This window comes from Acinonyx jubatus, chromosome X, assembly GCF_027475565.1.
Source record: "Acinonyx jubatus isolate Ajub_Pintada_27869175 chromosome X, VMU_Ajub_asm_v1.0, whole genome shotgun sequence".
Taxonomy (NCBI): Eukaryota; Metazoa; Chordata; class Mammalia; order Carnivora; family Felidae; genus Acinonyx; species Acinonyx jubatus.
In genome coordinates this window covers 45017076-45033078 of record NC_069389.1, presented here as the reverse complement: position 1 = coordinate 45033078, position 16003 = coordinate 45017076, and the positions used below count along the sequence as shown (strand labels likewise).

The 16003-nt window shown below is 44.4% G+C and overlaps 1 protein-coding gene across 1 annotated transcript in view; it reads left to right on the top strand.

Moving 5' to 3' along the window:
- SMC1A (structural maintenance of chromosomes 1A) overlaps positions 1-16003 on the top strand; it is a 35924-nt gene that overhangs the window by 848 nt on the left and 19073 nt on the right. Inside the window, exons 2-17 of the mRNA XM_053201642.1 lie at positions 3367-3555; positions 3666-3778; positions 4761-4964; positions 5058-5296; positions 5954-6212; positions 6295-6435; positions 7122-7204; positions 7360-7567; positions 8627-8812; positions 8905-9084; positions 9182-9328; positions 9428-9565; positions 10372-10488; positions 10595-10701; positions 13651-13792; positions 15790-15935. Of these exons, the coding sequence (XP_053057617.1) occupies positions 3367-3555; positions 3666-3778; positions 4761-4964; positions 5058-5296; positions 5954-6212; positions 6295-6435; positions 7122-7204; positions 7360-7567; positions 8627-8812; positions 8905-9084; positions 9182-9328; positions 9428-9565; positions 10372-10488; positions 10595-10701; positions 13651-13792; positions 15790-15935 (2599 nt within the window). The remainder of the gene's footprint in view (positions 1-3366; positions 3556-3665; positions 3779-4760; positions 4965-5057; positions 5297-5953; positions 6213-6294; positions 6436-7121; positions 7205-7359; positions 7568-8626; positions 8813-8904; positions 9085-9181; positions 9329-9427; positions 9566-10371; positions 10489-10594; positions 10702-13650; positions 13793-15789; positions 15936-16003) is intronic.

Sequence of the window (16003 nt, the reverse complement as noted above, 5' to 3'; positions counted from 1 at the left end):
GCCGTTAAAAGAACTCTTCCGCTCGCCAAATTTATTGAATGCTTACAGTTTTGTAAGGAGTTATTCGAGGTGCTGTGGAAACAGTGAAGAATAGAGTAAGCCTTACTCTCGGGACTTGCATTCCAGAGGGGAAAGACAATAATAAAGAAGGAGAAAATAAGACTATTCGGCTGTGATACATGCTATGCAGGAAATTAGGTTGATGGGATACAGTGACTTGGGTGGTGTCTTTGGAAAGAGTGGTCAGTAAATACTGTATTGTGTATTTGAAAGTTGCTGAGGGAATAGATCTTAAAAGTTCTCATCACAAGAAAAAAAATCGTTTATGTGAGGTGATGGATGTTAACTAACTAAACTTATTGTGGTAATCATTTCTCGATATAGACAGCTATGGAATCATGTTGTACACCTGAAACTAACACAATGCTATATGTCAGTTATATCAACAAAACTGGGGAGGGGCAAAGAGTGGCTAGGTAACACCTCTATTTCATATCTTAACGCCTCATTTCTAAATGATACACCATGGATTCCTTCCATCTACCCCCATAGGCAGTCTGTTTGGAATCCCACTGTGTTCCTCCACGCCAGAGATGTTTTCGCTAAATCATTTCCTAGTATGAGGGGCCTTTGCTTGTCTTTGGTGCTCTTTGTAGAGCAGGGTTTCTCAACAGCGGCATTGTTGACATTTCTAGCAAGATAATTCTTTGCTGTGAGGTAGGTCCTGTGCATTGTAGGATGTTTAGCAGCATCCTTGGCTTTTTCCCACTAGATGATAGCACCCCTACCCCCCAGATGTGACAACCAAAAATGTTTCCAGTTATTGCCTGTGTCCCCCTGAGAGGTGGGGCAGATCACTCCCTGCCTTCCCCATCCTCGCTTGAGGACCACTGGCTTAGAGGACTAATGCTTGGGGTTTCACTCCAGTTTCTTAGGATGTTCGAGTGGTGGCCCCTGTGGAAAGAGCCAGGATGCACCTCTTGGCATTCACTCCCCTCAGCGTGGGTAGATTTGTATACCCAGCTGTTCCAAAAAGACCCCCTTGGTCTGGACCCTGTCCCCTCCCCCAATTCTTCAATGCCCACCTCCACAACCCATTCCTTGGCAGAGAAGAAGAGTGAATTGCGTTTCTTCTGTGGCACACAGTAGACACTTGGCACATGTTAATGTTTACTTTCTTCTGTCTTGTATTTATGGTATATGTTTTTGTGTTTTCATTACTGGTTTATGAGTGCCCCAAAGAAGACATTCCTTAAAACATTTTATCAGTGTTCAGCTCATAATGCATGTTATAAAAATGTTTACAATATCGAATGATTGCTCATAGGGAGGGCTTTGATTGTGAGACATTCTAACCATCTCTGGAGAGCATGGGAGAAGCCTAAAGGTTGGAAGTGGGTGCCTAAAAGTCTGACTCCTGGTCAGCATGGTGTGCTAGTCCTGCTCTGATAAGGGAGACAGAGCTGAGTTCAGACCTGTGTTAAGATAGGAGTGCCATTTATTGAGCACCCGTGTGTGTCAGGTACTTTATTTATTGGGACCTTTTACATTTAAATTCTCAAAATGACCCAATCAGGGAGGTACCATTATCTTTGTTTCATAGGTGGAAGAGTGAGGCACAAAGTGATCACTTGCACACTAATTGATTCTCAGAGCCAGGGTCAGAAATTGTGCCTGTCATACTTCAAAGCCTTGTGCTCCTGCCACTCCCAACAGAGAACTGTGTGCTAAGCGTTATTTTAGAGGCTTTACCTATCAGTTGTGGTTTTTTAGATTTTCGAAGTGAGGGAATGGAAGGTCAGCTAAGAATTGGTGAAACTAAGAACCTGGTCTATTGGACTAGAACCCGAGCTCTTAATCATGGTGTTGTACTGCTTTGGAAGGAACTGGGCTGTTATTTTTATACCTGAGTAGAAAGGTGTGGGAAATCAGGTCTTCCGTTCAAGGTCATATAACATGCTGGGGTATAATCCTGAAGTAGCATTTATAGAGATTAAAGTGTTCTCCCACCCCCAACCCCCAGTCTAAATTGAAAAAAATTTTTTTTCCTGAGTCTAAAATGAAGAAAGTAACAATTGTGACTCCACTATTGAAAAGATAACCACTCTTAATGTTAAAAAAATCTTAATTATTTGAATAGCTGATATATGCACACAGTATAAAATTTAAAAAATCCCAAAGGATAGACAGTAAAAAGATACCCTTCCCTGACCTGTTAACCTATTTTCCTTCTGGGAAGTGACCACTGGTTACACTGTTCACATTTTCATGTATTTTTTTTCTATGCCTTTGCCTCTCCCCAAGTTTTTATTATGAAAATATTCAAACCTACTTGTGTGTTTTGCTTAATCATTGGAAAGTAAGCTGTGGACTTCATGACATTTCACCTCTAGGGATTCAGCATTCGACTCCTAAAATCATCATTCTCTTGTGTCACCAGTAGACTGTGATCACACCCGGGAAAATTAATTTCCTTGTTGTCGTCAGTTATCTAGTTCATATTCAAGCTTCCCTAATTGTTCCCCAGAATGTTGTTTTGGCTTTGGCTTTGGTTTTGGTTTTGGTTTTAAAGGGAAACTCGAATGCAATCAAAGTTCGTGCACTGCCTTTGCTTATTTCTCAGTAATCGCTTGTGTTCTGGAGTGGTTCTCCACAAGTTTCTTTTTAGACATTCACTTTTTGAAAAAATCAGGCCAGTTGTCTTGGAGAGTATCCCACATTCTGTGTTTGTCTTAAGGTTTCTTCATAGTGTCACTTACTATGTTCCTCTAACTACTATATTTCCTGTAAACTGGAAGGTAGGTCTAAAGGCTTGTTCAGATTTAGGTTAAATATTTTGGCAAGATACTTCATAGATGATGCTGTATGCGTCATATCGTATCACAATAGGAATATGCCTTTTAAAAAATATAGTAAAATACACATAGCAAAATTTGTCATCTTAACGATTTTTTAAGTGTACAGTTCAGCCATGTTAAGTATCTTCACATTGTACAACTGATCTCCTGAACTTTTTCATCTTGCAAAACTGAAAATGTACACAGGAAACAGCAACTCCCCATTATCACCTTCCCTTAGCTCTTTTTTTTTTTTTAACTTTTAAACTTGGTTGAGATCAAACTATATTTTTTGTTATATATTATCTGCTTATTTCTTCTATTATGGGCATTTCCCCGTGTCGTTAATGGTTGTAGAACAATCCATTATGTGAATATGCTGTTTCCTTAGATGGGATTCTAGTCTTTAACTGCTGTAGGTAATAGCTGCAAAGGGACTGTTTTTCTCAGCCCTTGAACCAGGGCTCCGGTGGGGGCAGAGCAGTGTTCCCTGACTTCCCCTCCTCTGCTTTGTCCCCTACTCCCTTAGGTAAGTCAAATCTCATGGATGCGATCAGCTTTGTATTGGGTGAGAAAACCAGCAACCTGCGAGTAAAGACCCTGAGGGACCTGATCCATGGAGCTCCTGTGGGCAAGCCAGCTGCCAATCGGGCCTTTGTCAGCATGGTCTACTCTGAGGAGGGTGCTGAGGACCGCACCTTTGCCCGTGTCATTGTTGGTGGGTGAGGCTGGCCAGAAGGCTCCCCTTGGGTCCCGGGAGGTGACTAGACTAGTTGACTGGGATAGGTGGATGTCTGACCTTCAGCTAACTCATGCACTGTCTTGTAGGGGGTTCTTCTGAGTACAAGATCAACAACAAAGTGGTTCAGCTACATGAGTACAGTGAGGAATTAGAGAAGTTGGGCATTCTCATCAAAGCTCGTAACTTCCTCGTCTTCCAGGTGAGCATTTTTAACAATTATTGGCTGTCTGCTCTTTGCTGATCCTTGTCCCATCCTCACTGGGCCTGCTTCATCTTGAGCTTCATCTCTCCCCTGAATTAATGTAGCAGCTTCTTCACTGGGCTTACAAGACTCCAGTCTGTCCTCTTCCAATTCATCCCTTAGGCTAGGTTCATCTTACAAAGACACAAATCTGTTTCTTTCCTTTTCCTCCTTAAAGCAGTTCAGTGATTGCTCATTGTCTTATGATGGTGGTTCTCAAATTATAGTCTCTGGATCAGCATCAACTTGGGGACATGCTAGAAATGCACCTTCTCTGGTCCCATCCCAGATCTGTAGACGTAGAGACTATGGGATGGGGCCCAGCACTGAGTGTTTTACCAAGCTCTCCAGGTTATTATGCATGCTAAATCATTGCTTTAGCATAAACTCCAAACTCCTGGCATTCAGGAAACATCATCCTTTGGTTCTTGCCCACCTTACTAGCCCCTCACCTGTCGGTATTTTTCCCTTCCAACCCTGCATTCCAGCTCAGTTAAACTGTTTATAGTTCCCCAAATTCACTTGCTTTCTTTGGCCTGCAGGCCTTTGCATATTAATTGTCCTTTACATGAAATGACCTTCTCTCTTAACTTTCTTGGTTAGTTCTTCCCCATCTTTCAAACTCAACTTAGATGTCACCTTTGGGAAGCTTTCCTGGATAGACACTCCTATCAGTCTCCTACCCCCAAGCTTCACTTAGTGCTTTTTCTGTGTTGCTTCTGTCACTGCACATAACACATGGTGTTGTCTTTGCTTTTGTCTCTTTTGCTCTGTGTGCACCTCAAGAGGCAGGGAACGTGTCCTCAAGGCCCAGTGTGAAATGTGGCACCTAGTGCGGGGAGAGGGTCAGAGACCTTTTTCTGAATAACTGAGTAGAAATAGGTAGAAGGAACTGGGTTGGATAGGTTCTAAATGGGGAGAGTGTTTTGATCTTTACTAGGGTGCTGTGGAATCTATTGCCATGAAGAATCCCAAAGAGAGGACAGCTCTATTTGAAGAGATAAGTCGCTCTGGGGAGCTGGCCCAGGAGTATGACAAGCGAAAGAAGGAAATGGTGAAGGCTGAAGAGGACACACAGTTTAATTACCATCGCAAAAAAAACATTGCGGCTGAACGCAAGGAAGCCAAACAGGAGAAAGAAGAGGTAGGTGGCTAGGCTACCTCTGGGCTCTAAGGGGCCAGGGTCGAGCCAGTGCCTTACTGATGCACACCTGCCTCCGTGCTCCTGTTTGCGCAGGCCGACCGCTACCAGCGCCTGAAGGATGAGGTGGTGCGAGCTCAGGTGCAGCTGCAGCTCTTTAAGCTTTATCATAATGAAGTGGAGATTGAGAAGCTCAATAAGGAACTGGCCTCTAAGAACAAGGAGATTGAGAAGGACAAGAAGCGTATGGACAAGGTAGAGGACGAGCTGAAGGAGAAGAAGAAGGAGCTGGGCAAAATGATGCGGGAGCAGCAGCAGATTGAGAAGGAGATCAAGTAAGAGGCAGGCCTGGGCCTGCAACCTATGGGAAACCAAGAGGCTGTGCTGTTTCCTAGGGCTCCTCTGAGCCTAGAGTCCGGTGTTCGTCCTAGTTTGTCTTCCTCTTGACTTGCTTTGGCCAGAACCAAACACATTTCTTGACTTGCATTTTAGACAAAGCATTTGAGTACTCAGACTCTGGGTAGATGGCTACTCATGAAAGAGAGAACTTGAAAGGGGTGGGGACCTTGCCAAGTGAGAGGAAGCAATGGGAGGCCTGGCTACTAGAGTGGCTGGGAATGCCTTCCTGGAAGAGGAAAACTGGCGCTAGAAGTTTAAAGGACATGAAAAAGTTAGATCAGATGGGGGAAAACTCCATGAACATAGGGCATTCTTGGGAGCTGTTACTGAGGGTCCTGGCCTGGCTAGGGCTGAGGCAGGAGTGGCAGCTTTACCTTATGGAATGGCCGGAATGCCAGGCTGAAGCCATCAGTTCCAGGGAGTAGTCAGACTGCCCCTTTTCTGAGGATCTGTGGGGCATCAGGTCCTCGTTCTTTAAGCAATTCCCTGAGGCTGGCTGGGACATCAGGCCCCCCCTTTGGGTAAAAAGCCTGGGAACCCTCTCTTCTGCCACAGTGCTAACTGATTTACCCACACCCCCCCTCCGGCAAAAGGGAGAAGGACTCAGAGCTGAACCAGAAGCGACCTCAATACATCAAAGCCAAGGAGAATACCTCCCACAAAATCAAGAAGCTGGAAGCAGCCAAGAAGTCCCTACAGAATGCTCAGAAGCATTACAAGAAGCGTAAAGGTGACATGGATGAGCTGGAAAAGGAGATGCTGTCAGTAGAGAAAGCCCGGCAGGAGTTTGAGGAACGGATGGAAGAGGAGAGTCAGAGTCAGGGCAGAGACTTAACCTTGGAGGAGAATCAGGTAAGCTCTGGGAGGTTGGGGGTGGGGTGGGGGATTGCTGTGCTTCTACAGAGACTGATTTGGTTACCTGTTCCTAATACAGGTGAAGAAATACCACCGGTTGAAAGAAGAAGCCAGCAAGAGAGCGGCTACGTTGGCCCAGGAGCTGGAGAAGTTCAATCGAGATCAGAAAGCCGACCAGGACCGGCTGGATCTGGAAGAGCGGAAGAAAGTAGAGACAGAGGTGGGCATGTGTTACAAGATTAGAGATGATGGTCCAGAGAAAAAAGAAGTGATGAAAGTCTTTTTTTTTTTCTTTTTAATGTTTATTTTTGAGAGGGAGAGAGCGTGAGCAGGGGAGGGGGCACAGAGAGAGGGGAGCAGAGGATCCAAAGCAGGCTCTGTGCTGACAGCAGAGAACCTGATGCGGGGCTCAAACCCACGAACCGCAAGATCATGACCTGAGCCGAAGTCAGACACTTAACTGACTGAGTTACCCAGGTGCCCCTTAACAGTAATGACAATAGCTAACAACTAGTAAGCATTTACTGTTTGCTAGGTACTATATTTTACATGTATTTACTCATTTAATTCCTCATTTTCCAAATGAGGAAACTATAGTGCAGAGGTGAAGTAATTTGCCTAAGGTCACATCATTATGAAGTGGCAGAACCAGGACATGTTCTACCCAGGCTAGGTAGAACGTCATGAGAAGGTCTCAGGACTCTGGGAGGGGCATCAATTAGCAGAGCCACACTGAACACTGTTGTGTGTCTGCTTTTTAGTAGGTCTCCCCCATTAGTGACAGACTGTCCTGGACTGTTGGGCTTTTTGATCAGTGGGCACATAGCAGGTATAAGCCAGGGCCCCATGGTCTTAGAGTTAGCTTGCTCAGCCCCTGGTGATGGTGTATATTTGTCTTTCTTCCAGGCCAAGATCAAGCAAAAGCTGCGGGAGATTGAAGAGAATCAGAAACGGATTGAGAAACTAGAGGAATACATTACCACTAGCAAGTATGTGGCTCTGCAGCCTTTCCTCTTATTTCCAGGGCTGTTGTTGTGAACCCTATTTGTCCTGCCCCTCCTCAGGCAGGATCCCCAGAGTCCCTTTCAGCCAGGTATATTTTCTCACTAGCCAGGGTAACCCCTTGTGATCCCTCACTTTGTAGGCAGTCCCTAGAGGAGCAGAAGAAGTTAGAGGGGGAGCTGACAGAGGAGGTGGAGATGGCCAAACGGCGTATTGATGAGATCAATAAGGAGCTGAACCAGGTGATGGAGCAGCTAGGTGATGCCCGTATTGACCGCCAGGAGAGCAGCCGCCAACAGCGAAAGGCAGAGATTATGGAAAGCATCAAGCGCTTGTACCCTGGCTCTGTGGTAAGAATGGAAAGGGAACTCCTTTCCTGAGCACCTACTCTCCCACTGGCTGTCAGCAGCCCTGTGAAGACAAGATTGCTGATCCCTTTTTTACAGCTGGGGGAACAGGCTCAGAGAGATGAAATGACTTACCCAAAACAGCACAGCTTATAAGAATTGTAATCCAAACCCAACTTATGTCTGACTTGGAACCTCCTGTTCTTTCTATCACACCAGTTGCAACTTCTTGAAGGTTTTGTCTTGCTGCTTCCACTCCTCTGTGGGATGCTGGGAAACTGGAGAGGCCTTTGGAAGTGGGAGGAGCCACAGGATATGATTTAGTCTCATAGGAAGTAACTCTGCAGGCTTTGATATGAGCTCACATGGCCTGTACCAAGTGGTTTGTTTACTTGTAGGGATATCCTAGGCTTTATCAGAGCTCTTGGCCTCGTAAACCAAATCTTGAGTTCCCTGAGTATTCTCTCTCTATTGCTATCCATCCCTGGGTTCAACTTAATTTGGTCCCATAGATATTTCCTGATCTGTCCTCTAGACACTTCTGGGGGAGTTTATAAGGATCTCTATTGCTATAATTCCTTCCCTGGGTTTAACTTAATTTGGTTCCATAGATATTTCCTGATCTGTCCTCTAGACACTCCTGGGGAGTTTATAAGGATGATTTAGGCTCATTTCCTGCCCTTGAAGATCTTACCCATTATCTGATAGTTCTTAGAGAACCAGGATTAGCTTCGGGGGCATGGGGGACATGAACTAGAAAAAGATTTATTTTGCTGGGTGCTTGTGAGAATTTGAGGTAATGTATGTAAGGGGTATCTGACATAGTGCCTGGGGCAGTAGTGGTCTGTGAAATGATAAAACTGAGGTTTAGAAAGATGATTTTGGATTCAGGCATGACTGGAGTGATTGTTGCTTTGGGGACAGAGTAGGCTTTTCCTCCATAGCATGGAAGCTACGTTCCTCATGCAAGTTTTGGTCTGCCACTTCTGAACTGGAAATTGGGGTTCCTGAGTCAGTCACCAAAAGCCTCATGCTTCAGTTTTCTCTTCTGACTTTCCTCAGTATGGACGCCTCATTGACCTCTGTCAGCCCACACAAAAGAAGTACCAGATTGCCGTGACCAAGGTTTTGGGCAAGAACATGGATGCCATTATCGTGGACTCTGAGAAGACAGGCCGGGACTGTATTCAGTATATCAAGGAACAGCGTGGGGAGCCTGAGACTTTCTTGCCTCTTGACTACCTGGAGGTGAGGCTGGTGGGGATGGGGTCAGGGCAGTGTGAGAGGGCCCCTTCTCCTAGCCCTCCATGTTCTCCCACTTACTGAGCTTCTTCCCATAGGTGAAACCTACAGATGAGAAGCTCCGGGAACTGAAGGGGGCCAAGCTGGTGATTGACGTAATTCGCTATGAGCCACCCCACATCAAAAAGGCCCTGCAATATGCTTGTGGCAACGCCCTTGTGTGTGACAATGTGGAGGATGCCCGCCGCATTGCCTTTGGCGGCCACCAGCGTCACAAGGTATGGATTCCCTTGTGCACATTGGAGCTGGACAGGCTTAGTATTGGAGACTCTTCATCTTCTCTCCCTCCTTCTCTCTTTTCCCTACTGTGTATAGACGGTGGCACTGGATGGGACCCTGTTCCAGAAGTCAGGGGTGATCTCTGGTGGAGCCAGTGACTTGAAAGCCAAGGCTCGGCGCTGGGATGAGAAAGCGGTAGATAAGTTGAAAGAGAAGAAGGAGCGGTTGACAGAGGAGCTGAAAGTAAGTCATGGGCATTACTGTCCCCAGGGTTTGGAGTCCTAAGCCCAGGCTGGCCACTCCTGTTCTTATCACTTAGCTGTTCTGTCATGTCCACTTCAGGAGCAGATGAAGGCAAAGCGGAAAGAGGCAGAGCTACGTCAGGTACAGTCTCAGGCCCATGGACTACAGATGCGGCTCAAGTACTCGCAGAGTGACCTGGAACAGACTAAGACAAGACATCTAGCCCTGAATCTGCAGGTGGGGCTTAGTCTTCAGCTCTGTCCTCCAAAGGCCACCCTCACATTCCTGGTCAGAGTTTCTCTGGGAGTGGAAATGTATCCCATTTCCCTCTCTCCTCCCAGCCTGCCTCAGGGAACCAAGCATAGCAGCCCGGGCTTCAGATCTCGACTTTATGGTGGGAGGCAGCTTACTTAATGTGTCATCATCAGTTTTTCATCTATTTGTAAAATGGGAGTTAGAATACCACCTGCTTTATAGCCTTCTTGCAAAGATTGAATGATTACATGCCTGTAAAGTACTTAGACTGATTCCTTGCGCCCGGTAAGTGCTCAGTAAATGTTAGATGCTATTATTAGCATTATTCGTTCAACAAATATCTGAGCTGCTTCTGAAAGTGAATTGAAAGTGAATGCTGGCATTTCAGTCCCTCTCGGTGGGGGTGCTCTTCTAGGTATATTAATGTGTTTGATCATAGGGTGCTTCCCGAGACCACCTGGAGGCATTATTTAAAGTGTAGTATAAATATCCCTTTACCTTCTTCTAAAATCAAAAGGTCTGAATTCTGAGGGTTATAGATAAGGAAATGTGGACCTGTAACTGATGATGTTTACCATGTGGATTAAAGCTAGCCGAAAAGGAGCCCGAGGAGGAAGCTGTGTGATGGTTCAAGTGGGAGATGATGGAACCTTGACTGGGGAATTGTGAGCCATGTTCTCTCAGCATGTGGAGAGCTAGCCCTTCTTTTGCAGGGGCCGGTGAGCTCTGGGTGGCTCCGTTCCTCCAAAGAGCCTGGTCTCTTTTTCCCTCAACCCTGTTTCCTGCAGGAAAAGTCCAAGCTGGAGAGTGAGCTAGCCAACTTTGGGCCTCGCATTAATGATATCAAGAGGATCATCCAGAGCCGAGAGAGGGAAATGAAAGACTTGAAGGAGAAGATGAACCAGGTTGGTAAGGGATGAACCATGCCAGTGTGTGCAGTGGGGTGGGACTGGGACTGGCAGCAGCACTCTGATCCAGAGGGCCTTTGCTGTCCCTTGCTTCTCCCCTCAGGTGGAGGATGAGGTGTTTGAAGAGTTTTGTCGGGAGATTGGTGTGCGCAACATCCGAGAGTTTGAGGAAGAGAAGGTGAAGCGGCAGAACGAAATTGCCAAGAAGCGGTAAGTGGAAGTGTGGGGTACAAGAGGACACACTGGGGTGCCCTTGAGCCCCCAGCCTGATATCCTGGGAAGTCACATGCCATCATAAGACAAAGAGCAGCTCTTAGAACGATGGGTGTAGTAGGTCGGCTTTAAAGAACAGGAACATCAGGGAGGCAGTGTGGCATGGTCTCATGCTTAAGAGTGCCAGCTTTAAATGTGATTTACCTGGGTTAGAATCCTAGCTCCATAACTCATTATCTTGGGCAGTGACTTGACCTCTCTGAGGCCCAGTTTCCTTATCTGTAAAGTGGGATAATAAGGATGCCTGTCTCATGGCATTTAGGCAGATCAAATGAACTCGTCCTTGTAAAGTATTTAGGATAATACTTAGCACCTACCAAGAGTAGTAAATGCTAGTTTTTATTATTGTCATTATCCTGATGGGCATTGCAGAGGGGTGGGGATGGAATGAAGTTGGAAGAATAGTAAGAACAACACAACAGTTCCTCTTCTCTTCCCCCTCTTTACTATATTTAATTTAATAGACTTTTCTTGAGTCCCTATGTTGTACAAAGTTGTCCTGTGCTAGGTATTGGTAGGGAGATTGGGGTGACACAGACGAACGTGACAATCTTTAAAAGAGGTCACCCCCTGGACCCTGGGTCTCAGTCTGCAGTTTATGTAGCTCATGGCCCATATAGTAAATACTCATTGCTCTCCTACCCATAAGCCAGGCTCAAGGGATATAGAATTGAATCAGAGACTGTCCTTGTCCTCAGGGGGTTGTGGAAGTGGGGGAGACAAACAAGTAGATCACCAATTTCAGAATAGTGTCATTGATGCTGTACTTGAGGTACATAGACAGAGGAAATGTTCAAAGAACTGCAAATCAAGAAGAAAGATAAAAACGAGAGACCCAATAGAGAAATGGACAGAGGGTGTAGTTAGCATTTCATGGAAAAAGAAGCACAAATGGCTGATAACTACAGATTGATGTTCAGTCTTGTTTCTAATCAGAGAAATGCAAATTAAACAGTCTTAGCAGTATTTGGTGAAAATAAGTCTGCATAAGCTCTATGACTTAGCAAAGCCACTTCTGGATATATAGCTCAGAGAGAGTGTTGCCACAGGGCAACAAAGAGACACATTCGGGGTTGTGTCTTAGCATAATTTATAGTAGTTGGGCATTGGTAGCCACATAAATGGCCATCACTTGGAGGAAAATATAAGTAGAATGTGATGAATATATAGACTATGCAATACTGTGTAGCAGTTCAAAGCAAGAACTAGATTTACAGGCTGTAACATACATACGTTTATAATTGTATTTGTGTACATTTAAAAACAAGTATATTTTACAAGGGTGTGTATTCTTAAGGCTATATACGTATGTATGTATGTACGTATGTATGTATGTATGTCACTTTGGAGTGTGTGCTCACTGTAGGGAGAGTAATGGGAGTGGAAATCAGGTATTGAGCCAAAGGAGACCATGGTCTTGCACAGACAGTGAACATAAGCGTGTTACGAACTGTGGGATATAATTAACTGCACCAAAAAGGGAGGAAACCCAGAAACATGTAATAAAAGCGGAGAACCTGCTCACAACTGTCAGGAAAGCTTTTCCAGAACAAGAAGCGATGAACTGGATGCCTGTAGAGTGAGTAGGACTTGGCCAGCTGGGCAGCAGACAGAAGGGAGTTCCAGGCAGTGAGAACAGCATGCTCGGAGGTGTGAGAGAGTGTGCCTTGTACTGGAAACTAAGTAGTTTTGAATGTCTGGAGCATAAAAATGGGGTCAGGAGGAAGGCGGGGGTGGTGGACAGGTCAGCAGGGGCCAGATTGCAGAGGGCTTTATGAGTCATGCTTGGGATATTGGACTTAAAATTGCATAGCTCAAAATTATAGAGTTAATTACATTCCATTTGGATTATAGTGACTAATAGGGTTAAGCTGCTAGCATGACATCTGGCAGCATCTGTCACACCATATTGCGGGGGTGGGGAGGCAGTTGGAAATTAGCCCTGTCTGGCCTGCTAGTATCTGGATGCTGGTTACATACTCTTTGAGTTTCTGAAGAGATGGGGAGCAGGGCAATAGCAGAAATCTAGTATTTTCTCTATGTTTTGTTTTTACTACCTAAGCTCTGCTCCTTGAAGGTTCTGGGATGGGGGAGGGTGGGTGGGCTCATGGGAAAGAGTCAAAGCCCATGAGCAAGTATAAGCTGAATGCAACCAGGATACTGTCAATAATGATGGTAACTAAAATTTATTAAGTATTTAACTGTGTGTCTGGTATGCTTCTAAGGACTGGATGCATATTAACTTGTTAAAAAAATTCTCCCAATAACTATGAGGTAAGCACTACTGTTATTTCCATCTTAGAGATGAGGAAACAGAAGCATAGAATGTATAACTACCTTGGCCAAGATTACACTACTAGTGAATGGCAGAGTTTGGATGCCAGACCTCTTATTCTGCCACATTACATTGCGATGGTGCCATAGGAGAAACAGCCTGGGTTTGGTGTTAGACCTGGATTCCTGTGTGGCCTTGGGCAAGGTCTTTTACCTCTTGGCCCATGTTCCCTCATTTGTAAAATTAGGATAATCATGCTTACTTGTGGAGCTATTAATTAGAGGATTAGAGGTAATTTTGTAAAGTACACAGAAACTTAATAAGTAGGAATTATCATGGCTGGTGGGTTCAGGTGGACCTTTTTGTGCCTCCTAGGAACTTGGGAGGGTTCTGGAGTCTTCCAATGTATAAAGGGGGAGTAGTGGAGTTTGGCCTGATCTCCCTTGCCTTGTGCCATATCCACAAGGCAAGGCTGAGGAACTTAGTTCTCCAGCGTCAGTTGGAGTTGGAATAGTTTTATGTGGATATGGAGGGATGAGCTGAGTGGTGACTGAAATCTGGTAGTACCTGAGTCCCTGCATCCTGGGTCTAGTTCTTTTTTCTCCCCACAGTTTGGAGTTTGAGAATCAGAAGACTCGCTTGGGCATCCAGTTGGATTTTGAAAAGAACCAACTGAAAGAGGACCAGGATAAAGTGCACATGTGGGAGCAGACAGTGAAAAAGGATGAAAATGAGATAGAAAAGCTCAAGAAGGTAAGGAAGGAGAGCATGAAAAGACATACTAAAAACTGGGAGGAAAAATTGGAAGAGATATGATAGAAGGATAATATCCATTATTGATAAAGCCCTGTTGAAATAAGAAAACACCAAGACCTAAATAGGAAAAATGAAATGAGTAAGAGGCACAAACAGTTTAAGAAGGTTCAAATAGCCCATAAACACATACACATAATTTAGCCTTATTAGAAATCAAAGAAATGCAAATTAAAGCAACAATCAGAGGTAATTTGTTTCCTATCACATCCAAGATTAAAAAAATGATTAACACTGGCCACGGTGCCCAAGACCAGCATTCTTTTATGCCATATGGCACCATCCATCAAGATTCTTCAGAATGTATTTATCCCCTCTTACTCAGTAATACCTGAGGAAATCCAGAATGCTGGCACAGCTTTGTGCACGGAGGTTGATGTTTATTACAAACATTTATAGTTCTATATTGGAAACTCTCCAATGTCCTCTGGGAATTAGGAGTTTAGCAAATTACACTACATTCATATATGTGTGTAGTTAAATGGTCTTCAAATTTTAGTAATATACAGAACCTGTTTAAAGACCTAAGATCTTTAGCGTTGGCTTAAAAAAATCCTTACTGTTAAATATATACAAACATCCATACTTAGAGCACTTAACCAGAAAGCCAGGATAAACTTACAAATTAATTTTTATAATTAACCACATTAATTCAGTGCAACAGATGATGGTGTTTTGCTGAAACTGAGTCCCTTTTCACAGTGCGCCTGTGCTGCTGACTGCCACGGCTCAGTTTGAGTCAAGCATGCCTGTGTCACTGGGTATTGTCTAACAACTCCCTTTTCCCACATTCCTTCTCTTTAAATTCCTGTCAAACCTTTGTTCTTCTCACAGCGTCCCGTCCTGAGGTGATTTGATCCTCTTCACTTGGTTTAAACCATTTGACTTTTATGTCTGCCTGTGTTTGTTGGTGGTAGTGGTGGTGGTGGTATGTGTGTGTGTGTTTTCATTAAACCCAGATAATTAAAGTAGTTCTCTTTGGTGTCACCAGAATCTTAAATGCAAATGAAGATCAGGCAGGCATACATGGACATCTAGATGATCCAGAGTCATGTTTCTATGACTTTTTATTTTGAAATCATTTGAAAATGAGTATTACAAAGAACTCCCCCCTACCTGTCACCAAGATTCATCAGTCACTGACATGCCATATTTGTTTCTGCATTGTCTGTGTATGCATATTGTTTTTATGAGCCATTTGGGAGGAAGTTGCAGATATGTCTCCTTTATGTGACTTTAAGATCAAAATGAAAACCAAACATTCTTCCTTTAAGAAATCTGATCTATTAAGTAAGACTCCGATCCCCTTGACTGACCATGCTCAATGCCACTCCCTTTCCTCTTCCTGGGGCTAATCCCATGTAGTGTGTATTCTTCCAGAGCTTGTAGGCATTTACTTAAATACTTGTATATTCATATAGGTACACTCATAGAAAATACACAGTATTGTTTGTGTGGGTTTTTAAAAAATTGATGTTATATTGCTCATGATGGCAATTTTGATGTGGAAAAGATGCTTAAATATAATACTAAGTCAGAATATAGAGTTTTAATTCTAATCTAGTCTCAAGTCTGTAGGGCTATCTAGAAGTGATATGAGGAGGAAACAGACTAAGATGTTAATTGGTTATCTGTGGCTGGTGGGATTATGAGTGACTTTTTCTCCTCCTACTTGATACTGTTTCAGTACTTTGAACTTTTCTACATCAAGCAACTTGTATTATGGGGTATGTAGGGGAGGGCAACCAAATTTGAAAAAAGATAAAAAGAAGCCCAGAGGGTGATGGTGGTATGTGAAAGTAGAGCTTATTGAAGAGGTTCTGACACACCCAGAGGCTCCTTCTGCCTGGTGGAAAGGGTGGGGGCAAGGGGAGAAGATCCAAAGGTGAGATGAGGAAAACCTTCACTTCTTGTCCTGTTCCCCCTGCTGGGACCAGGAGGAGCAAAGACACATGAAGATCATAGATGAGACCATGGCCCAGCTACAAGACCTGAAGAATCAGCACCTGGCCAAGAAGTCGGAGGTGAATGATAAGAATCATGAGATGGAGGAGATTCGTAAGAAACTGGGGGGCGCCAACAAGTGAGTGGGTTCAGGCCTGGGGTGGGGGAACTAGGTAGAGCAGGCAGCCTGCTGGATTTGGATCTCAC